At 45.6% G+C, this 25,201-nt stretch overlaps 1 protein-coding gene across 3 annotated transcripts in view; it reads right to left on the reverse strand.

The window, feature by feature from the left end:
- LOC111858599 (fibulin-1-like) overlaps nucleotides 1-25,201 on the reverse strand; it is a 30,050-nt gene that overhangs the window by 3,946 nt on the left and 903 nt on the right. Inside the window, exons 2-16 of one of the 3 annotated variants that reach the window (XM_023840508.2) lie at nucleotides 20,823-20,931; nucleotides 19,327-19,459; nucleotides 18,379-18,529; nucleotides 17,472-17,537; nucleotides 17,076-17,165; nucleotides 16,530-16,667; nucleotides 16,002-16,139; nucleotides 15,753-15,896; nucleotides 15,495-15,620; nucleotides 15,262-15,387; nucleotides 14,525-14,644; nucleotides 14,295-14,426; nucleotides 13,609-13,732; nucleotides 8,966-9,108; nucleotides 8,283-8,423 (exon numbers count right to left, since the gene is read on the reverse strand). In XM_023840508.2, the coding sequence (XP_023696276.2) occupies nucleotides 8,283-8,423; nucleotides 8,966-9,108; nucleotides 13,609-13,732; nucleotides 14,295-14,426; nucleotides 14,525-14,644; nucleotides 15,262-15,387; nucleotides 15,495-15,620; nucleotides 15,753-15,896; nucleotides 16,002-16,139; nucleotides 16,530-16,667; nucleotides 17,076-17,165; nucleotides 17,472-17,537; nucleotides 18,379-18,529; nucleotides 19,327-19,459; nucleotides 20,823-20,931 (1,881 nt within the window). Of the gene's footprint in view, nucleotides 1-8,282; nucleotides 8,424-8,965; nucleotides 9,112-9,977; nucleotides 12,764-13,608; nucleotides 13,733-14,294; nucleotides 14,427-14,524; nucleotides 14,645-15,261; nucleotides 15,388-15,494; nucleotides 15,621-15,752; nucleotides 15,897-16,001; nucleotides 16,140-16,529; nucleotides 16,668-17,075; nucleotides 17,166-17,471; nucleotides 17,538-18,378; nucleotides 18,530-19,326; nucleotides 19,460-20,822; nucleotides 20,932-25,201 lie in introns of those variants that run through there. The other 2 variants (XM_023840507.2, XM_023840509.2) reach the window with 2 other exon arrangements.

Below are 25,201 nucleotides of genomic sequence, written 5' to 3' on the forward strand. Positions count from 1 at the left end.
GGGCAGGTTAAAATAGTGGTGAACAGGCTCCTTCTCTGCTCAATCCTGAAGGAGGCCAGCGACACTCATGACGGTCGCTGTTTACGAGGGCCAGCAGAGGGGGTCTCTGCTGCCCGTCCACTTGTTATTGTGTTTTCCCCCTCTGTTGCATAGTGACACTCCAGAGAGGGAAATAAAATTGCCTTTTATTGTTTCCAAACCGTGGACATCATTAAGTGGGGGGGTGGGTGGACCTTTGCATGAACTTCTCTTGCAGTCGTGCCCCGAAAGGGAGCGACTCGGAAAAAGAAATGGCTTTCGCATTCTGAAGTGATTTTCTGCACCGGCAATTGAAGGTGCCGCATAGTAAAACCACAGGGAGATATTTTCGATGGGCCATAGGGGAAACCCAGGCGAGATGCACCGCCATGCTGCCGTTACTGTTTTCTCATCAGATATTCCGTGTTTCGTGTTTATTTAGGATGGGAGGGCTGAAAATATGCGCGGTGGTGGAATTTCCGCGTCTAACCTGCGTGCCGACCGAAGAATTTGAAAAAAAAAAAACAGAGGCAAGTCCATTTATATAAAAATATCCAATGTTTTTATGGGAATTAAGGCTGGGCTCTCCCGGTTAAAGGGGAAAAGTACAGTCAGTGAATACCCCCGCAGACCACGCCGTTCACCTCATTGACCGAGGGCCAGCGCAGGAGGGTTCACTACTCCTCATCTTTGTGAACAGAGCCCCCTGGTGGCCACAGGCAGAAATTAAACTGCAAAATAAGGAGCAAAAATACAGATGCCAAAGAAAATTAAAGCATTAGTGTACGTGGCTGCCAGTCCTAGTCATGCAAACCAATATGAGACAAAATGGTGAGTAAATACCTTAAAACTACAAACAGTAATTACCACACACGATAATTACGCTGGTGGACTTCACTTAAGTTATATACTTTTTTTTTTGGTATAAGTACACAACTACTGTTTATAAGGAGGCTTGAAAGGATCCAAGTTGGGAACCACTGATCTGCATTTTTTTCAAGTCAAGAAACATATAGGCCCCCAGGTAGCTGACTATCGGTTTGTCAAATTGTGGATTGTGGTTGGACTCAGTATCTAAACAGAAGTCGCTTCTCTCAGTTATCAGAGTAAGAGCTTGCTTATCAACTGCCGGGGGGGGTCCTTCCCAGTCCCTCCATATGCTTGGGGCTATGTTGTGAACCTGTCTCAATCTTATGGGGAGGCTTCCACACCTTCTGGGGGTGGGGGATCACCCCATGCTGCACACAAAGTGGCCCTTAAGTAGGAAATACAGTGGTACCTCAGAACTTGAATTTAATCCGATCAGATCTCCGGATCGAATCCTAAAAAGTTTCTGATCAAATTTTCCCCATAAGAAATAATGGAAAACCAATTAATTGGTTCCCGGCCCCAAAAAAATTACACCGAAATATGTTTTTTTTAGCATTTAAACACAAAATGAACTGGACAAAACAAGCAAAGCATAACTGTACTAAACACATCTAAGCACATTTATCAAGACAGTAATTTTTAAAGTAAGAAAATAAATGTATCTAAACAATGTGTCCTGCCCCGATCGTCCGCTCCTTCTGTGTGCCACGGATATCCAAACTTCTTACCCTATCCCTAAGGGAGAGCCCAGACACCCTGCGGAGAAACCTCATTTCGGCTGCCTGTATTCACCATCTCATTCTTTCGGTCATTACCCATAGCTCATGACCATAGGTGAGGGTAGGGACGAAGATGGACCAATAGATCGAGAGCTTTGGTTTCCGGCTCAGTTCTTTCTTAGCCACGACGAACCAGTTAAACGCCTGCAAAACTATAGACGCCGCTCCACTTGAGGCAGTACCTCTTCCCTGACCTGAAGAGGGCAATCCACCTGTTTCCGGCTAAGAACCATGGTCTCGGACTTGGAGGTGTTAATCCTCATCCCCGCCGCTTCGCACTCAGCTGCGAACCGCCCCAGAGCACGCTGGAGATCCCCAAACTGGACATCCTGAACACCCTGGCTGCGCCTAGAAATCCTGTCCATAAATATTATAAACAGGACAAATGACAAAGGGCAGCCATGGCAGAGCCCAACCCACACTGGGAACACGTCCGACTTATTACCGGCAATGCGGACCAAGCTTCTGCTCCATTCATACAGGGACCGAATCGCCCACAAAAGTGGACCCCGGACCCCAGGCTCCCGAAGCACCCCCTACAGAGCACCAGGGGAACCCGGTCATAAGCCTTTTCCAAATCCACAAAACACAAGTAGACTGGATAGGCAAACTCCCAGGTCCCCTCCAGTACCCTTGCAAGGGTATAAAGCTGGTCCAGTGTTCCACGGCCAGCACGAAAACCGCATTGTTCCTCCTGAATCCGAGATTCGACTATCAATCTCACCCTCCTCTCCAGTACCCCAGAATAGACTTTCCCAGGAAAGCTGAGAAGTGTGATCCCCCTGTAGTTGGAACACATCCTCCGGTCCCCTCTCTTAAATAAGGGGACCACCACCCCGGTCTGCCAATCCAGCGGCACTGTCCCTGATCTCCACGCGCTGTTGAGAAGTTGTGTCAGCCACAACAGCCTCACAACATCCAGAGCCTTTAGGTACTCCGGGCTGATCTTGTCCACCCCCGGGGCCCGGCCACCATGTAGCTCTTTAACCACCCTGGCCACCTCAGCCCCAGTGATGGGCAAGCCCCCCCCAGCACCCTTGGGCTCTGTGCCTTCAGATGTCTCAAAGGCAGTGTGCGTAGATGTATCTGAGGCAGGGATGAGGAGGTCCTCAAAGTATTCCTTCCACCTCCGGGTGATGTCCCCGGGTCAGGTCAACAGCACCCCCTCCCCACTATAAATATTAGGAAGCTGGAGCTGCTTCCCCCTCCTGATATTCCGAATGGTTTGCCAGAACCTTTTTGAGGCTGACCGAAAGTCACTTTCCATGGCCTCACTGAACTCCTCCCACTGCCAGGTTTAAGCTTCTGCGACCACCTGAGCCGCGTTCCGCCTGGCCTGTCGGTACCCACCAGCTGCCTCCGGAGACCCCCAGGCTAAAAATGCCTCCTTCTTCAGCTTGACAGCCCCCCTCACCTCTGGTGTCCACCATCGGGTACGGGGGTTACTGCCACAACTGGCACCGACCACCCTGCAGCCACAGCTCTGTACGGCTGCTTCCACAATGGAGGTCTGGAACAGTGTCCATTCAGACTCAATGTCCTCAACCTCCCCCGATATGCAGTTGGAATTCTGCCGGAGGTGCAAGTTAAACCTCAGGCGAACAGGAGCCTCTGCCAGACGTTCCCAGCAGACCCTCACTATGCGCTTGGGCCTACCAGGTCTGACCGGCTTCCTCCCCCGCCACCTGAGCCAACTGATCAGTTGACAGCTCTGCCCCTCTCTTTACCTGAGTGTCCAAGACGGAAGGCCGCAGATCAGATGATACGATTATGAAATCGATCATCGACCTGTAGTCCTGGGCATGTTCGTACCATGTCCTCTTATAGACACCCTTATGCTCGAACATGGTGTTCGTTATGGACAAACCATGCATTGCAGAGAAGTCCAATAACAGAACACCACTCGGGTTCAGATCGGGGAGGCCATTCCTCCCAATCACCCCTCTCCAGGTCACACTGTCATTGGCCACGTGAGTGTTGAAGTCCCCCAGCAAAACGATGGAATCCCCTCGTGGCGCGCTAACCAGCATACCACTAAGGGAATCCCAGAAGGCCGGGTACTCTGAACCGTCATTTGGCGCATAATCGCAGATAACAGTCAGAGACCTAATAATAAGAAATCGTTATTTTACAATGTATTTTATTATATAACAATAATTACTGTTACTGTCTATCATTGTCTAAATGTATTTTTATTGTCTAAATATATGTATTCAGCTAGTGTAAACATGCATGATGCTATCACAGCGAATGCAAGGCTGAGACTGAAGCGTTACCCTTTGTTTCCATTGAGAGACGTGCCGCGTGACTTATTTCCCCGCGTGTACAAGTTATTTTAGGTCGGTGTTCACGGTTTGACTTCTGAGATTCAGATCAAATTCTAGGTAATTTTTTTCGAACTGGGTGGTTTGACTTTTAAGAAAATTTGAGTTCTAATGAGTTCAAGAACTGAGGTACCACTGTAATTGTAAGTGGTGACACAGGGCAGCAGAGCCCTACATTATGGACACCGATGGGTGGGGCTGCTATATTGAATGCTCACAAGTAAGCAGTGCCATTTCAGGGTGTTATGGTTTCTTGGAGCCCTGAGGAAGTGTATGACAGAATCCACAATGAATGGATTTGACACCAAAACAAACGAACATTGTGCTGGGGTGACGCCACAGCCAGGCCAGAAACGTGCACCCTTCCAGCACATGCCAGTGACCTTTGTGGTTTGTGTTTTCCTGCATCTGGCTGGTTTTTACAGTGTGAGTTGCCCTAAGGGCGACAGTCCCCTGACTTAGTCAGGTACTTAAGTTCCGTGACAGTCATCAAAGCCACAAGGGGGGTGCTGATTCTGGGCTGGGAGAGATCAGACTAAAGCAGGGTTGTCACTGTTTTCCCAGTGAGTATGGGAGCGTCCCAGGATGAAATAACCCTAACCCAGCCCCATAGACCCCCCAGAGTTAGTCTGGGGTAAGAAACTGACACTGATCTCAGGATTCAGTGAGGATAATGACATTTTGATAAAAAGGGGGGGGGGGGTGGGGATTCTGGTCCTGCTTATATAGGCCCATCTCAGCAACTCCCCCCCCCCCATCCCCAGCCCACCTGTGAGTGCTGTTGGCTGAGGGGCAGAGCAAATGCCATGCTAATCCCCATTTGACAGATGACAGACTCCTCACTCTCAGGCTCACACCCACACCCAGTCTGTTCCCATTTACAGTATGTTTGTGTCATTGAGTAGCACAGTGAGAGGTTCTCTCTCAAGTCTTTACAAAGCTGGGCTTCTGTCCTCAGTGGCATCCTGCTCTTGTACCTTTCAGAAAGTCCTTAACTTCATGTACTCTGCTTAAATATCCATCAGTGGCTATCAATGGCTAAAGTACATTCTTTGTTGTTGTTCATAAATGTATTGTCAATGAACCTCATATTTTATTGTATTATGCTATGGTTGTCATACATTTATTATTGTATTTGTATTTATGTGTAGCACCATAGGGGAATGATATTTAAACTGTTGGGTGTTGCCCTGCAGGAGGGGCACAGATTAGAGAAAATAAAAACGAATATGGAGAGGGGTGGTTGAGCTGGGGGCAGACCTAATTTGGTATTACAACCTTCAAAAATATTATAAAATAAAATGAACATATCATGGATGAACCATGAAGGAGCTTCTAGCTGCTAGTAGTGTTAAAAGAAAATATGATGGCAAAGCAACACCTAAAATGAGTTGAAACAGAAAATATGATGATGCATATCTGGAATAGCGGGTGTCTTTGTGTGTGCTCTAAGGGAACTTTGTCAAAAAAAAGTTTGAATAACACTGTTGTACATGGATGTGTTGACAAAAAGAACTCGAGTTTTGATTGTAATAGCAGTATCAGTATTTTCCCCTAGAAGAACAATCTACCTTCACAAATATGTTTCATCAAGGCAATTCCAGCACAATTCCAGCACAACCACTTGGAAATGAAGAAGTCACCCGGGAAATTGTGAAGCGCTTGAACTCATGGACTAAGTGGGAGGAGTCAGTGCTGGGGGTGTGGCTTAGCATCCTTGGGTGCCATCCCACCTCCCATTCATCAGATCCCCCCAAACCACTTCCTGACAAAATTACGATGGCATAATGAAATGTAAATGGACAGCTGTGGGACTATTTTTAAAGACAGCTAAACGTGGCGCTATAGATGCTGTCAGCAAGTACAAAAGAACCCACTAGCTGGGAAAATAATTTCCCAGACATTAACTGCAAATTGTCTGCTCTGAGATTACAATTGCATCATCATCACACCAGGAGAACATTAAAAATATCCATCCATCTATTTTCTATATAACCACTTACCCAAAATGAGTTTTCAGTGAGACCTGTGCCTGTCCCAGCCTAACAAAATGTCAGTCTATTTCAGGCCATACACTCAGATTTACTTAAGCTGATTTGTGTTTGAACAATGTGAGGAAATCGAAGTACCATGAGCAAACCCTTGTAAAGCTTGTGAAGACATTCAAACTCCACACTCAGAGCCGGATAACAACAGAAACCCACAGTACTACCAAATAATCCTGCATCCTGCTAATCAATGATGATCAACAATTCACCATCTAATTAATTCAAATCCCATGGGACTTAAATCCTAGGCAGTGAACCAGGAATGAGGTGAGCAAGCCCCACTGGTTCATATCTTCTTATTTGCTTCTTGTTAAAACCCTCAGGTGAAACATCAGCCATAGATCCCTCACTTTGACAGATACCTTCCAGGTGTCTCAGTAAACTGGATGTTTTGAAGAAAGAGCTTGTTCTTCTAGCTAGCTAACTTCCTGTAGCAGTGACCATGAGGTTTCGAAAACCCTTGTGGATGAATCAGTGGGATAGTTTTGAAGGCTCTGACCTCCTTTTCCTGAAACAGCATCTAGTTAATGCATCTCAGTGTAGCACTGAGGGAATTTCTACATCTTATCTGAATCTGATTGAAGTAAGTGAAATGAAAATGAAATTAACATGTCCCACAAAGAAGTGAAATGTGACCTGACAATGCTAAATTTGTCAATTTCCACTGTATTAAATCTTTCAAAGTGAGAGATCCCCCTAGACTTTCTGAGTCTAGGAGCTTTTCAAAGTGATGATTATAAACCAAGGGAGAATTGTAGCTCAACAAACAGGAATGGGTGATCATTTATGGGATGAACAAAAATCTCCATAGCACTTCCCTCACACACCTGTCAGAGAAATCAGGTGACTTGGTGGACCTTGGTACCAGCACCGTTCACTGTCTCATAACAGCCAGGCATCATTATCCCCTAGAGCTGGACACAGCCAATGATTTTCCCAGCCCAAATTCCTTGCCGGGAATGCAGCCAGTCAGGGACAATCCTTAGCTCACCACGACAAAGAGCATTCATGCCTTTCATGTGGCCCCGCCACTTAGCCGCCGTCAAACCAGAACAGACAATGTGCATAAAAATGCAAGCGACCTCATGACTCACAATGCCCAGGTTCCCATCAGCTGTGTTGGGTAATGGCACTAACCCATTCTCGCAAAGGGGGGGATGGGAGAGTCGTGAGAGAGTCGCCCCAAGATGCTGTGATTCCCAGGCCGATGTATCATCACATCTACAAGCTAAAGCTTCCTTATTCTTCTTTTCCATTGTCTTATTCCATCTACACGCCCGTCCCCAAATGACAATCCCCATACGGGTTTGCTGGTCCCCAAGGACGATCCATCAGTGTAAATGGCTAAAGTACATTCTTTATTGTTGTTCATAAATGTATTGTCAATGAACCTTGTATTGTATTGTATTGTGCTATGGTTGTCATACATTTATTATTGTATTTGTATTTACGTGTAGCACCATAGGGGGCCCAAGGGAAATGGTACTTAAACTGTTGGGTGATCCCCTGCGGGAGGGGCACAGGTTAGGGAAAATAAAAAAGAATATGAGGAGGGGTGGTTGAGCTGGGGGCAAAGAGTCTCCCCAAGAGCTGATGTGATTCTATTACGTCTACATTCTCATCCCCAAATGACAATCCCCGTATGGGTTTGCTGGTCCCCGGGGACTATTGGCAGGGAGGCTCCAACACATGTACATACATGAGCGCGCACACACACACACACACACACACACACACACACACGCACATACAGCACACATGCACACTTATAAAGTCTAAATCTATATCAATTTTCACTGCCTGACATAATGATAGTCAGTATAGTAATCTATACTGTCCCATTAGCTGAAATCAATGCCAGGCATTCAGTGAATAATCAACCTTCCCACCTTCCTCCACCTCCACCTCCGCCCACTCCTCTGGCAAACCACAGACATCTCAAAAAGACAGCATGTACAAACAGACTGTGACGAGAGGCACAGAGCATGGCACTTGGGCTGAAACACATGGGACTGCCTGACACCTCCCTGATCTCTGTCACCCCTTGTTACTATGGCACTGGCTTGCACAAATGCATTTCGTTTGCACATGGGAGGTTTTGTAATGCAAAATTATGTCAGAAAAACTATTGGGTCTAAAAACAAAATGCTGTTTCCATGTACATCTCACTGGGGGGTGTGTGGCGTCACTTGGCCCTCAAGGTTTGGCTAGCTATTGGGCTCTCAGGGGCAATTGGCACTCACCCACTGCCATGTTATCCTCATAGCGCTTAATGATGTCAAAGTAGTTCTGTGTGTTCCCCTCCAGGATGTCGAAGACGATGTCAGGGTTGGCCATCGTCTGGCCTAAGTGGGCCGGCAGCATGGTTCTCAGGAAAACGATCTCTGTTGGATGATATTGCATTTGAAATGCAGAAAGCTGCCAGAGCCACTGTGATTGTGGCTGCATTTTCAGGGACTGGGCTTTTCACCCTGTGTTGGTGGGAAAGGAGTAAAATCTAACATGGCAGCAATGGCATTTCCCTCCAAAAAGGATTTGAATTTGAGATTAAACTTTTATAATGACTCCGTGGAGGTCCTGTGAATTTTTGACATGTTCAGAAGGCATTGTAGGGAAACCATAAGAAATGACAGAAAACGTCTAGGCCAAAAAAGTGCAGCAGATACAAAGAGCAGGACTGCTATCAGATAGTCACAGTGCTGGTCAAGGTTGACCGGAATTTACCAGAAACTTCTGACTCCAGGTTTAGCATAAGCACTGTCCTGTCAAAAGCACAACAACGTGACTGGTAGCTATGGCAGATTAGAAATGTACCTCTCTCTAACTTAAAGGATAATAGATGACAGAAGTGAAGCACTAAGAATGAAAAAACACACAATGCATCAGAGGAGGATTAGTGGCCAGAGAGACAGCTGGCGCCCCCTACCTTCCGGCTTGTTGAACTCCCGATAGGTCGGCATGGAGATGACAGTGTGTGACACCGAGTGCACTGGGTCCAGGATGCAGCCAATGTCATTGGGCTGGCATGACTTCACGCAGCGGATGATGTCGGACCGGTCAACCGAAGACCTGCTGATGGAGCAGAAACAGGGCCTTTCAAACAGCAGGTGGGGCACCGGTTAAGGCAAAAGACCTGAAAGCAGAAAGCCTCATTATAATGCTAAGCAAAACTCTGATATTTTAGTACTTCATTGAACACCCAGATATGTTAGTTTGTACTTTTTTTTTTAATTTAGCAAACACTTTTTTTCCAAAGCAACATGCAAGTGAGGATCAGAGATCAGGGTCAGCCAGTCCGTAGTACCACTGGCATTAAGGGCCTTGCTCAAGGGCCCATCCGTAATATGATTACCCTGCCAGCCCTAGGATTTGAATCCACAACCTTCCGAAATTGGCAAGGATCCTTAACCAGCTGAGCCACACACTGTGAAATACAAAAGTAGTTAAAGATTTTTTTTTAGTTAAAAAAGCTATACATCACTTCTAAGCATTGCTTAGTGAAGGATACAAATGGAATTACCCTGGAATGAGGCAATGGTTGGACCTCTTAATGAAAAACACCAGAATCACAGTCACCAATCAGATGGCATGTACCAATCACACAGCAGAGAGTTAGAGACTCTGGACATGGTTTTGTGAGCTGGCATTCTGTATTAGCTCGGTAAGAGAGCGACGTGAAGGTTAGGCAGGGTCAGTCTCTTCAAACCCACGGACGGCATTATTCACGTTTTTCTGGAGGGAGTCCCTCCCGCACCTCGGAGCAGCATGATCTACAGCCAGCCCCAGAAGATATTTAAGTTTGTTGAGCCTCGCAGCTTCACATCCCATAATCTCATGAAGAAGATTTATGGTTGCTGGCTTTCCGAGAAACTCGTAAATTGCTAAGAACACAAGCAGACGCGCCCCCCCCCCCCACACCGTTAACCCCAGAGGGTTATTGAGGATCCTGTTTGTGTCAGGACGGCCCAGTTGAAGCCTGTCCCTATGGCGACCTTCCCCTCACTCCTCTGGTTGGACCGCACACCTGTGACACCTCGTGGGGGCAGAGGGCGGACAGCCAGGTTTTATTCTGCAGGACATCATATCATCACAACAAACTTTACAACCCACCCAACGCCTGTCATCGCGGTGATGTAACACCCGTCCTCCCGTCAATCAGCCAATCCCGGCGTCTCAGTCTGGAACGCCACCGCCCCCGGCACCAGACGAATTCTCTGAGATAAACAGCTCGACTGATCAGATAGCATCATGCCATGAACGGGGCCACCTGCAAGCCGGCATTTGGAGGAGGGAATGAGGGAGGAAAGCCAGCTAAGCTACGCCCTCAGTGCCGGGGCTGGACAGGAACCAGAACCAGGGATTGGGTTGCGGGCCTCCATTTTTTTATGAAGATGACCAGGAGAGCCCTGTAATAATACCAATCAACATGCTAGAGGATTGTAATTAGCAATTAACACACTGCTCCAAGTTGTCCTGGGACACAGGCCAAGGCCACACTGTGAAAAACACACACACATACACACACCCGTGCATGTATGCATATCAATTCTGCTTGTAGGTGTGGCAGTAAATCAGACCATGGAGATACGGAGGATGGACTCGCGGCAGAAGAGTACAGACAACAGCCAGTGGGAATCCTTCACCACAAATCTTGTTGGGTCTCTTCATTCTTCCATTTTGGGATAAAGACCCCAGGCCATCAACGGTGGTAATATTTCAGGCCATAAAGCAAAGCAGATATTTGTACGGGAGCCTCCCGGCGGACAACAAACGATGTTTTTTTTCTCTCCTCCGTCTTTTTTAGCTGAGGCATTGATGACATCCCAACACAAATACAGGGGACATTATTCATGTTTGTGTCAGTAATGGTGTCCTACCGCAAACAGTGCGGACCACCAGCCAGCGCCCAGATCCCCATAAGTCAACATCAGTAATTTTAATGAAGGTTATTTCTTAAAAAATATTCCTGCATAAATAAAGATTCTGCACTCCGTTGCTGCAGGGAAATCCTGCATTCCAGGGAGGGGGGGGCTGTGCTCCCAAGCTATTTTGTTGTGGTGTAGAGAGCTTTCTCGCCCCCAATTAGCTTGTTTTCTTGAGGAAGTGTCCCCAGAAATTTCGGGCTTCTTATAAAATCTCTGCAGCACTATCCAAACTCCTTGAGATTCGAGGCACGAATAAGAGGGGGGCTCATACATCAGCTGACTGTGACCCATAACATCAAGTACTAGGGACTGCTTCATACTGGAACCATCCGTGAGCTAACCCACATGGCTGGGAGACATTCAAGGCCGGCAGACCAGCTCGGGATCCGCAGCCCTTTCATTAAGGCCCTAATTACAGGCCGCTCTGTGATGCATACACTGCTACTGCATGATACCTGTCAACAGGCCGTTTCAGTAATAGATTGACTGGAGGAAAGTGGGGGGCAGGGGTTTCACCTCACACCACACTGACAGGACCCCCTTACCCCACCCTTCCCTAAGCACAGCTGGGCCACCAGTGGTACACAAATCACTAAAATCACACCCATGGGAACCAGGAGACTCTGAGACTCAGAAAGTCCACAGACTCAGATGGGGTAAAGTCCACAAGAAGCAGGTCACCTCTGAAAGCCCCCCAGAAGGAAGACAGAAACCTCATATGTTAGAGAAGGAAACCCTACATGTTAGAAAAGAAGAAGGAAACCCCACATGTCACAGAAGGAAAAAGGAAACCCCACATGTCACTGAAGAAAAAAGGAAACCCCACATGTCACTGAAGGAAAAAGGAAACCCCACGTCACTGAAGGAAAAAGGAAACCCCACATCTCAGAGAGGTAAAAAGGAAACCCCACATGTCATTGAAGGAAGAAAGACATCCCACATCTCATGGGTAAAGAACAAAATACTTATAATCACAACAGAGAAAATCATCACAGACATTGCAATATAACTTACACTCTGAATACAAATTTAAATTTTAGCGAGGAGAAAGGCCAAACTGAAGTGGATAGAGGTAAAAACAGAATTGTGTGCAAGGTTTTTTCAAAATTAGTTTTAATAGCAAAAAACACATGCATTTAAACAAGAGCATGGACCAGACATTACAGCCAAAAAGCTCCAAGCGAAGACAAACTTGGTGCAAGCGCGAGGAGGCAGCTTGGACCTACAATGTGTCACTGTCTAACACTGCCCTAGCCCACCATCTAGTGGCCACTGCAAAGCTACAGCACACATTCAGTACATTCAGTTTGTTTAAGCAGTTCATCGCCATTGACTCTGTGCTGATTCCAGCACAAATTAGGGCAGCTCACCCAAGAGGCAATGGAAACAGGCAAAATGACAGCAGCTATGGCTTTGTCTAAAGTGGGGACAGTGAGATGGGGGTGCCGGAGAGGTCGTGCGTCACGTAGACGGAGATCTTGGCCACAAAGGTGCTGACAGTTCCATATCGCCACAGCTGCGTCTCTACGGTCAGCAGGATGTCCCTGGGCTCTGTAATGGGTCGCTGGACGGAAATTGAGCCACCGGAGGCCGACCTCTGAGCGCTGAAGTAGCCCTCCTCATCACCACTGATGATGGCCAGCTGGATGTTGTCGCCGGGCACAACGTTGGAGAGACCCATGCGGAAGATGTTGGCAGGCACAGGGATATTGGTGGGGAAAGTGAGGTGGTAGTGGGTTATTCTCAAAGGCAAGGCCAGGCACTCACTATTCTGATCGCAAGGCAAGCGTTCGCAACGACTGCAACACAGACAGAAGACAAGACAAACAGACCAACAGAGAGACACACAGAGAACAGAGAAAAAAGAGGGTTACGTCTATGCGGCTCTCATCATGCAACTGCCTCAGAACTAGTAGTGTCAGCAGGGAAGACTCCTCGCTGCCCCCTACAGGGCTGCCCAGGACCTGTCATAAATTCTTAAAAAAAAAAAAAGTTAAATTTTTGTCAGGAGGACCATTAGCCTGGTGTTGTGACTAGAGCCATCGTCACAACCCAGCTGTCCGTCATGACTGTGATTATGAAACAGTATAGAGAGTTAGGCCATTTCCACTGATTCCCAACATAGCCATATTATGGGATGTACCCAATCTTTGTGGAATCTTTCACCCATCCATTGAGATCCTTCTACACTGTAACACTGCATTTTTCAACAAAAAACACACAAGAGCCTTTGCATCATGATGCATTTCACGGTTCCACGCAGTTGGACATACACAACTGCTCATTTCTTCATAACCCAGTTTATGCCCCGAGTGTAATAAAGTAGAAATGGCCACATGAACCCAGAGTTGCAATGATCTTCTAACAAAGATGATAACTTTCTGGTGAAACCAGTCACACTGGTGCAAAATATTTTAACAGAAGATTCAGAAAAGCCAGCGGAACCAGAGCTACTGTCTGGACCTGACAGGATCAGGAACTGCATGTGCTCATTTGTTATTGGTACTGGCTCTCATATTTAAGGAGACATCTTGGAGCAAAGAGTGAATGACACCAAGGCAGGGATGATTTTTCAGAAGGTCACACAGGACCAGGGCTGATCTCCAGGCTTGCAGGCAGAGAACTGAAGCCCATTGGTACTCACGCTTCCCCGGCACGGCGGTAGTTGGACGGACACTCAAACGACAAACACCGGAAACCTCCCTGTATGTTGAAGCAGCTCTCTGCCACAGAGCAGCTATGGGTTCCGGTGACACATTCGTTAATGTCTGGGGAGAGACGAGGAGCATTCATTAAGTTAGCAATTGAGTGCTTTGAGGATGGAGTACTATCATGTGTTATTCAAGATTCATGATCCAACCTTAGTCGTGCCTTTTCACACATCCTACAAAATCCTATCACATTCACGCCACTCCTTTCCAGTTTGACTGATATAACCTGGCCCCACCCAAATTTAACTCCACCCAATATCCTGCACCCTGCAAGGAGGTCCTCCAATTTACAGGGAAAATTTGGGGTTTGGTGGCAGGATTGACACTTCAGGCACCGGAAAAAAAAACTGCTACATTTGGACTAGTGTGGTGCTGAGGTATCACCCACTGCATGGCTGCACTCCGGTCTCATCCCTGAGGTGGTCTGTCATGTGGTGGGTGGTTTCAAAACTTTATGTATATCCTGGCATAATCTTAGGCCATGCCAATCTCATAACATTCTTCATTCTGATTCCTCCACATTCTGCCTTATCCCATCTCCCTCCCAACACAATCAAACCCCAAACCCAATCCCCTCCTCTCCCACACACGAAACAAAAGAAAATTTGCAGCTCCCCACCCTGGCAGCTCCGACCATTGGGCGCTAGGCTGTACCCGAACGAGGGGCAGGAACACAGGAAGCTTCCAGGGGTGTTGTGGCAGCGGTAAGCGCAGATGTGACCTCCGGTGGGGAGAGCACATTCATCTATGTCTGAAGAAGAGGGTTAGTGATTAACTCACTGTCTCAGAGTAGGGAATACTTCTTCGATTCATTTTTCATACTATGGATATTGTTGCTAAATTTCTTACCTTCACAATTAACCCCATCTGTATCACTGAGTTGATAGCCACGGCGACAGTAGCACTGGTAGGAGCCATACACATTGGCACACTCCTGACTGCAAGGATTACTGTCACATTCGTTCACATCTGCACAACACAGCACAGTTTGTACAACATCAAACTCTACACTCAATACATCATCAGAGTGCACACAACATCAGACTTAACACCCTGTACAACTCAACATCCTACACCCAATACAACTTCACTGGGCAGACAACATCAAATTCTACACCCGATATAACATCACAATGTACATCAAGCTCTACACTCTGCACAACATCATACTGTTACAACCACTGTACACAGTATATTCTATCAAAGTGAAATGCGTTTTTATTGATTTTCTTTCTCGGATTTATGGGAGAAACGCAAAGTCAATCTGCTGCTCCTGTGCAAAATTCAGCTGTGAAATATGCACTACTAAACACTTCAGTGACTCAGAAATAATCAAACAAACAATGTGGATTCCAAGGGATGGGGGGTAGAGAACAGCCTGCTGCTTCTGTTCTGTCCAGTTTTATGCAGGATCTGGGGCTATTTTATGGACCTAAGGTGAAACTTAAGTGCTGAGAGTGATACTGAAAGTATAGGTTTTGTTTGTTTTTTTTCGTTCTGTTTTATTGGGTATATATAGCAATATTGGCAAAGCTCACTTAATAAAATAACTGGAGTCTTTTGAAAGTGAGCAGCAAATGCTTTACCGTCACAGTTCCTGCCATCCGTGGCTAGTCTGAACCCAGCCGTGCAGCTACACTTGTAGGACCCCGGGGTGTTCTCACATTTGTGTGCGCAGAGGCGTCCAGGATAATGCCGGCACTCGTTGTTGTCTGGTATAGCCGAGGGACAGCAAAGCCAAACATTAGCATAACTGTCCAAAGTGACAGGGTTGCCCCCTCAGAGAATCATCCGGTAACAACCCCCACCGCCTACGTACCCTCGCAGGTTCGGGTAATGCTGTTGAACAGGTAGCCCACACGGCACTCACAGCGGAATGAGCCCACCAGGTTAATGCATCCATGTCCACTGCAGGGGGCATCAGGTCCCTGACACTCATCCACGTCTGGGAATACAGTTTCCAGTCACAACAAGCATGTGGGGATAAGCCCCTCATCCGCCAACCTCTAAATGCTCTCTGTAACACCAAAGGCCTGTGATGGCTCCCTCTAGTGGACAGGACAGGACTGCCACATACCCACACAGCGTGTGCCCTCCTCATTCAAATGGTATCCCCGTCCGCAGTTAATGTTGTTCTTCTGGCACTCGTAGGAACCTGCGGTGTTGAGACACATCTGTCCCGGCTGGCAGGGCATTGCCAGGCTCATGCACTCATTGATATCTGCAAGAGGAGGAGGGGAGAGTGAGACCATGCTGATGCACACCAGGGAAACGAGGCTGCCGTAGCCAACCTTACATCACTGCTGGGTCCTACGTCAGGGCTCACCGATGCAGTTGCCAAGCGCCTCCTGGATGTATCCCTCCCCGCACTGTTCGCGTGGGACACAGCGGAAAGACCCCTGCAGGTTCTTACAATCCAGGTGTGGGGCACAGTTATGGGTCCCCAGTTCACACTCGTTAATGTCTGGGTGGGGAGAGGACAAAGGTTGGGTGAGATTACACGTCTGCCGGGGTTCCAAAAAAAAGTCTACCCTCCTAAAAACAACCTTTTTCTTTATTCTTAAATAAATATTAACATTCATTTAACCAGATCTTTAAAACCATCAACAGCCAGTGACATTAGCCAAAGAAAATGAGTGCCATTAAACAGCATTTCAGATATTCTGATATTTATTTTTAAGATCATTTTGTTTTTCAAGGGAACAACATCATGCTTTTAGTCAATTTGTTATTTTTTGCATCTTCATTTAAAGAAACTGATTACTATTTAAGAATTTACTATAAAATTTGTTCATAATGCATGTTCCTCTTTGGCAGATTTCTCCGTCAAACAGCAGGGGGCGCCCAAACCCACCTTCACACTTGTTGCTTTCAGTGAGCTCATACCCTGTGCCACAGCTCATCTCCCGCAGGCAGCGGTAATGTCCGACCGTGTTGATGCAGCGCTCACCAGGCAGGCAGTTGTGGGATCCCAGCAAACACTCATTAATGTCTACGTTGGGGGGATGGACCATAAATCAAATGCAATACAGATACTTCATTCATGTCATGGGAAAACCAGGTTTTTCGTACATCCCATCTTTCTTTCCATAAGACTTACAGGCATATATACATTTGACAGAAAGCTTTAAGGTCAGAGCACAGGGTCAACCTGTGTCCAGCACCCCTGGAGCAATTGGGATTAAAGGCCTTGCTTAAGGGCCCAAAGGTGGCATTACTTTGAAGGCCCTGAGATTTAAACGTATGACCCTCTGAGCACAGGCACCAACAGATACCAACTTCCACTACATGTGAGTTGTTGAATCACTGCAGCATTTTCTGTAGTGTTAGGGCCATTTTGTCTTGCCTGAATAATATTGTCTTCATACAGGCACAGGAGGCAGCCGCAACCTGCACTCACCTTCACAGTTACGGCCGTCTGCTTTTAATTTGTACCCTTTGAGGCAGCCACAGGTCCCGTTGCCCAGGCAATGCTGGGAACACCTGGCACCTGCAAAGCACAGGGGGCATGGTTAGTGCTGGGAATTACCGTGAAGATACCCCCAGTGAAGCTCTTATTTAAAGATGTTACAGAGCACATTAGGAGGAGGGCCTTTCTGACAGCCACTCAGCTTTTAACTGTTAATTGTCCATAATTTAACCATCTAATTTCCATATGGAGCTTATGCATAATGCTCTTCGAAGCTGATCGTTTGATCAAAATGCATCAGGTCCTACAAATATAGATGAAAACATCAGTTGTTTAAAATATGCCTTCTTTCTGTCACCGCAACAGTGTGGAGGGGCCGAGTGATACCTCTGCACCAGTCACTCAAGGCCAGGTTGTCCACTCCGCTGACTGGCCCACTGTTGCCTCCAGTGTCTGTGTGTGGAAAACATGAACTAAAAGCTGCACCTCCAAAGGAAACTTTGGCCATTTGTGGAATTTGACACCGACAACCACCACTGGGGACAACCATGCTTCCACTTTTGAGCCATATCAAATGACACCACAAAGGTTTACAAACTTAGTGTATCACGCCAGGGCATTTTGATTTTGCGCTTTGAATTTGGTAACTAAGCTACTTATTGTGTAAATGTATTCCTGTAAAACAGTTACTCAGTTATATTAATACACTAAAAGATGGGGGGGGAAAAATCACCTGACACTGTGTCAGGATGACCAAAATTGCATGACAAAGTTCATTGTGACCAGCTGGTTAATGTTTTTATTTGCCTTTAGTAAAAAAACAGGGGCTTATTGGACCTTGGTATCTGTTTAATAACTAATAGTGGAGCAACACTGTAAAGAATCTGATAGACTCTGGCTAGGTTTCAAGGAATTTAGTGGATCTCTACAATGCAGAAAATATTGGTACATCATAACCTCATATCCATTTATCACCAAACTGGGGGCTGTCCTAGGAACCTGAATTTATAAGGTAGGAAAAAAAGCCAGGCATCACTACACATGTGGTCACACAACATGGGCAATTCCAAGCAACTGATTCCTAGAGGAATGCTACAGGAACACATGAAGAATAAAGAAACATTACACACACTCACAGAGAGACACAGTGGGGTTGGACTGAATTCATTTCTCTGGGGGTGGAAACACCACTGACTGAGCCACCTTCTCTTTTCCCCCAGGAGCATATGGGATTCAAAGACCACCCTTCTGTCTTTTCAGTCTTCTATGCACATGTCATTGCTACTGTGGTTACCTGATGTGCTGCCATTTTGGTCCTCAGGGGCCTTTTCGCTACAGCATGCTTGGGACACCATCTTGCACTGGTGACCCACCAAGAGGCTGGAGGTACATTTCAGACCTTGGTCCTGCAAGAGCCGCCCTAGCAGGCAGCAGTCACAGCAGATCTGCGCAAACATATTGAGTTTGGGGTGAGGGAAGAAAAAGCCATGTTTCATAAAACAGACTCATGTTCCACAATTGTGTGGTTATTTCTGAGCCCATAATGCTCCATTTTCTTGTTTTGCCTTTTGTTTGTATTCCAATATGTTTCTGTCTCACTTTTTGTGTTTTATTTTCTCTCTCTATTCAGACTCTGGAGAGATGATATCTCTGAGCTTGACTAGGAGCTCCTGGGTGTCCCTCTCAGAGGAGCTGGAGGAGGCTCAGACTGCTGTGAGAAGCGGTGGACAGTGGGTGGATGAATGGACTTTCCTTTTTTTTTAATATTTTTTATTTTAAACAGGACAGTACATCAATGATTATACCTGAATAATCTCGTCATATAGCATTATACAATAAAATTATTGTGTTTCACTTATCTATAACGTCCTGTGGAAATTTTGAACTATTTTCCATGAAGGGACATACATGGAACACAAAAAAAAAAAAGAGGGGGAGAAGGGAGTAGAGAATGGACTTTCCATTGTGTTTCTGCAATCCACTCTGTGCTTTGTGTTCCATTGTGTTTCTGTGTTCCACTATGTTTGTGTACCATCGTATTTCTGTATTCCACTATTTGTTTTGGTACCATTGTATTTCTGCATTCCACTATGTGCTTGTGTTCCATAGTGTTTATGTTCCACTATGTTTGTGTACCATTGTATTTCTGCATTCCACTATGTGTTTGTGTACCATTGTATTTCTGTGTTCCACTATGTGAATTTCACTGTGCTTGCATGTTACTGTCTAGAGAGTGTTTTACCCGGGCAGTTTTGGTCTCACAGGAGCTTCCAGACAGCAGTGCTTCACAGGCCCCCTGGTCCTTGGCCATGTCTATGCCCTGGTTGCAGAATATGTCTTCCAATGTGGCTGTACAGCACTGCTCTTGAACAATCCTGCCAGAAGGGGGCACCGTTGTCACTTTGAGAGGAGGGCTGCATGTTGCTTTACATATTTGCCCTATGGATATTTCACACCAAATGCCAATTTCTCTAAATTGCTTCCTGGTGCTGCGGTCACAATCAGTACTTGGCAATCTGTCCATCATCTAGACTGCTGTTTAAAGTTTCAATGCATAAAATATTCATGAGAAACTGAGGATTAGGGCTGAAAAATAAGCAAGGTGACTCTGTCTGTTATTGTATATATACTACCAGTCAAAACTTTTTGCACACCACAGGTTTTTACCATTTTTCCATTTATTTCATAGACTGCAGATTTTGACTGGTAGTGTATCTGCTGATTGCAGTTTAATTAATGTAACACACAGACAGGCAGACAGCAATCTGGAATATTGGAATGGCTGGTGTACTGGCTGAAGCCGGCATGGGCCTCATAGCCATGGGAGACTGAGATACACATACAATAACTCTCATAGTCATTGTTCTGATGTACACTGGTCCTTGCCCTTCCCTTGTGATTATAAATATGGGGGAGTGGACATTATATTCATCTCTGCTTTGGGTATCAAATACATCTTTTCTCAATACCAGTCCTTGCTTTTTCATGATATTGATCTCTCCATAAACAGAGCTCTCACAATTCCTTTTATGGCCAAATGCTGAGTTTTTTCTCTTCTTTGCCAAAACTCTATTTTTTTTCACATAAGAAAGTTTTCCCTCAGGTTTCCTGCCATTCCTGGTTTGAGACTCGCTACCGTTTCACATCTGAGGTATTTCCAGAATTGCACAATATTCACTCCCCCACCTCGAAATCTACCTTCTTTTTATGCTGGGTCCAGTTTGTGAGAATTCTGAATTAGTCTGACTTCCAGGACGAATACTTCAAGCATGAGAGGGCTGATCATTGGCTGAGGACCATCAGTTGCCCAAGAGCCTTGGCTGTTCCTGGTATTGCTTCTGCTAATAACTAGCAAATGCTTCTCTTCAAGATGAAATACTGATTTTGCATAGTCACCGAGGATGGACCTCCCAAAATGCAACTTGACCAAGCAGTTTGGTGAACTTCGGAGTCCTTGTGTTAAGGATGATGTCATCATTAGGCGACTCAACTGTAGACATGCATCCATGGTGGCCAAGTAAACCCATTAGGCAACATAGGACACCGTTTTCTGAGGGGGTGCTGACTTAGCAAGCAAATTTCACTTTGTCTTGGACGGGGGAAGCCACAGATGAAGCCTGCATAGGGTGCTACATGGGCTTCGACTAGTACTGATGATGGCCAAGCACATTCAGAAGGACCTACATGATCCAGGACATACACTGTGAGAGATGAATGCAAGAGAGACCCGGGCCTCACCTACAGCCATTGGACTCAGAGATGAGAGGAAGAGAGGTGCAGTCCTCTCTCTGAGCCCCTCGTTGTTGTCCATCTTTGCAGCAGTCCTCCAGTGATATTGCCTGTGATTCTGCAAGATGTACACATGTGCACACACACACACACACACACATATACAGAGGCACATTATTGATCTATGGAAGCTATAAGCATGCTCTCTTTCACACACCATTACTGTGTTCACCTATAATTAAGCAGGGTTAAGAACATAAAAACATAAGAAATTTACAAAATGAGAGGAGGCCATTCGGCCCATCAAGCTCGTTTGGGGAGAACTTAACTAATATCTCAGAGTTGTTAAAATCTTTTCTAGCTCTGATTTAAAGGAACCCAGGGATGTAGCTTCCACTACACTAGCAGGAAGACTATTCCATACTCTAACTACACGCTGTGTAAAGAAGTGCTTCCTTAAATCCAGTTTGAAATGTTCTCCCGCTAATTTCCACCTATGGCCACGAGTTCTTGTATTTGAACTAATGCTGAAGTAACTATTCGGTTGAACAGAATCCAGACCTGTTACAATCTTATATACCTGGATCATGTCCCCCCTTAGTCTCCTTTGCTCGAGGCTAAACAGATTCAGCTCAGCTAACCTCTCCTCATATGACATTCCTCTAAGACCAGGAATCATTCTCGTAGCCTTTTCTAAGTAATGTCCTTCTTAAGGTATGGTGACCAAACCTGCACACAATATTCTAGGTGTGGTCTTGCCAAGGAATTATATAAATGTAGCATCACCTCCCTTGACTTAAACTCCACAGACCTAGAGATGTAACCCAACATTCTATTGGCCTTTTTTATTGCTTCCCCACACTGGCAAGAGTGGGACATGGAAGCATCAACATACACACCAAGATCTTTCTAAATAATCAGCTACCTTTATTTCAGTGGAACCCATAAAATATCTGTATTGTATATTACTGCTCCCTGCATGGATTACCTTACATTTATCTATGTTAAATTTCATCTGCCAAGTATCAGCCCAGTCGCTAATTAAATCCAGATCCCGTTGTAGCCTCTCTACTGCTAGATCAGTTTACTGTATGTAACCAGTTTACTGTATATGTATTGGTGTCAATATCATTAATGTAAATGATATTGTGCCTCTAATAACTACTCGCTGCTTCCTGTCAATTAACCAGTTTTCGATCTAATCAGCTACAGTTCCTAAAATCCCTACAGCTTTGAGCTTAAGCAAGAGCCGTTTGTGGGGGACAACATCAAAGGCCTTCTGGAAATCTAAGTAAATCACATGGTAGGCCTTCTTGTGATCAATTTCATTTCATAATTGGTATCTATGTAGTTTCCACTGTTTTTGTGCTTTTTCTCCGGCATACAGGAACAGATCTGTACCCGAGCCGTAAAGTGAAGAGAAGGGTTGGCTCAGTATAGGCATTGCCAGGATTAGAGAATGATGTAAAACTGAAGAGACGCATATATACTGTACATACGGTGTACATCAAGATTTACTATTTGTAAATGTTTAGTTAATTTTTTTTTTACTGTGTGCTAATTTCCACAAGCATGACTGTGAGAATTGCTGTGTTATGTTAGCATCAAACGCTAGTGGAATTAGCATTTACAAATACAAATCCATTACGTTCAGCAGTTCTATAATATGTTTTTTAGTAGGAGCATGGAAATTTTCAGGTTCCAAGTTATCAGGAATGCATTAATACACCATGATATGCAAAACTATCAATAATTAATAATATATAGAATATGCCCTTTTTTTCTCCATGCTTATCAACTGGTATTTCCATGTTTTCAACCAGTTAGATGGTGGTGACACAACCAGCTTGGTTTGGTACAGCTCAGATAATTTACAGTGGAAAACCTTCAGTTCACAGTATGGGTCCTGGTGTCAGTGGAAAAGCATAATTTGTTTTGGTGTGTGATCACTGAATGCTTTTTGGTGGTGACCTGCATAACCATAATCTAGGTAAGACAGCATCTATCCCAGCAGGACCAACAGTCAAAGGTCTACAGCTTATTATGAGACAGTAACGTCTCAGCGAATCAGCTCTGTTTAATCCGCAGCCTTTATTTTCACTTGCATGTGAGGCAGACGGCCGCTGAGCCTCATCTGGCTGCCGCTTGGCCATTCGTGATGTAATCCTCAGCTCGCGCATTTAGCTGACCACACGCGACCATGTTTATAACACTGGCTGCACAGCCAGGCTGGAATTCACTCTGTCCAGGCAGGTTTTCAGCAAGGGTTGCTTTAATTTTTCCAAGCAAAAAAGCCACAGCCTGGCAACCACAAACATCCTGGCATTTCCCACCCCAGTAAATGGACATATTTACCACAGGTGTACAGCCATGACTATTCTTCTGTCATTTGGAAAGTAGCTCATTTGACCAAAACGCCCTTTGTGACATTAAGTACAAAACCAGTCACCACAGCTAAAAGGATATGATTAAATATTTCAAATAGTTGATTTAATTTTAGTTTGATTTTCAATCTTAAATTAATTTTTTATTAGTGCAATAATCACATATACACAATTCACACACATTAAACAAATACTAAACCCCTCCCCCCAGGACATGACTTTCAGCATGCCCCACTCCTCCCCCAACAACACACAGACTGTGATCTTTATAAGAACATTTTAGACGTCCTGACTCTTTCATATGTCCTGCTGATAACAAGATGGATCCTTTGTTGTCCTAAACATGGCCTTTGTGATTCTGTGTTGCTGGATTACAGACCCCAAGCGTGAGAGTGCCGTAAACGCTCATTAGCTACACTGACCGAGCCTCTAGGTGCACAGATCACCTGTTGATGTCACTTCTGAATGAGACGGAGGGAGGGTCTCTGTGTCAGTGGTGCAGAGAGCATCAGGGCTGCAGGAATGCCCTTGCGGTGTGGGGGGGCACACTCACATATATGGCAGGGGTGTACATCTCACAAAGGTCCTCTTAACAAGCACATTTGTTCACTGATGCTATAGAAACACTTCTCTGTCACGGTTAACAATCTTTTGTTTAATTTTAAATCTGCAGCCAACAGCTCTGACTCTGCATTGGCTCAAGTAACCAGTGCAAAAAAAATTACCCCATTTCTCAAGAGGCTCCATATACTGTATGCTGCCAGGGTCACCTGCAGGTTTCTCATTTAATGTTGTTTTCAGTTTATTATTCCCACTCCACTTTAATTACCAGACGTGGAAGAAAACTTTCCTCTACAAAAACAACTTGGCCAGGCATTGATCCACGCTCACACAGCTTGCATCACACATGAAGCACGCAAACACACATGCACCAGGAATGCAAGTGAAGTCTGGATTAAAGCTCTGAATTTCAGCTCTTCACCAAGATCCTGCATGAAACCAGGCCCAGGATGGCGTCTTCCTGTCCCAAAGAGTGGAATCACAATCTGATGCCAGAGGCTTCCACTTCCTACAGTCCACTGAGCCCTGAGCCCCACTGCTGTTTGCATGCTCTGGATGGTTATGCCTCAGGGCTGGAGGGTGGGGGAAGGGCCAGGTCTGGGAACTTTGAAAGGAGCTACTAGGCCAAGCTGTAACTGGAACAGTCCCCTACAGCAGATAACCCAGATTAGCTCTCTTCCAAGACGCCCCACAGTGAGGGTACTGTGGAATCCTGTTCCCAGAGATAGCGTCAGCTTGACCAAATCCCTACAAGTACTACTGAGCCTATGAAAACTATCCCTGATAATCAGGGGTGTCTGTCCCCTGAATGTGGAATAGTAGCTCTGCATTTTCCCCTAGCAGGCTGGGGTTGAGTATACATCAAGACTAAATTCCTAAGGGCTGATTTCAGCTACTCGGTGCTCAGGATTCAGGTTTGGATTTCAATCAGTGTCTGATTAGTCCCTGAAAAGGTGAGCTTACTGTCCCACTAATTTTGGGACACATGTGGGATTTGCTTTCCTAAAACCCCATAGATCTAAAACCACCTTGATATCTATGACATTTCAGAGCAAGCACCTGATTAGTCAGATAAATGTTCCTTAGGACACCAACTTATGTTTTGTAGTCCAGTACTGGGAGCTGGATGCTGACTGGTCCATGCTGATACCCAGAGAGCACCATGCCATTCTCCTTCTCAGAGTGCCTACTGAGTGTGACTGTACCTCCACCTTCACCCAGAAAGCTTGATCTGCTCAGCTCAGTCCTGGCTGGGAGGTCCACCCCTCCCTCATGCTGACCATCCACCACCCACCCTCTCCTAAAGTTAGCTCCTTTAAAAGCCAAACTGTTCCTCACCTCCTGTAAACAGAGGAGCCTCCTTTAATCATTTAGCCATTTAACACGGTGCAAATGCATACTAACACTTATTTAAAAAAAAGAAAGAAATCTCTGTTTTCTATA

This window comes from Paramormyrops kingsleyae, chromosome 3 (assembly GCF_048594095.1).
Source record: "Paramormyrops kingsleyae isolate MSU_618 chromosome 3, PKINGS_0.4, whole genome shotgun sequence".
Classification (NCBI taxonomy): domain Eukaryota; kingdom Metazoa; phylum Chordata; class Actinopteri; order Osteoglossiformes; family Mormyridae; genus Paramormyrops; species Paramormyrops kingsleyae.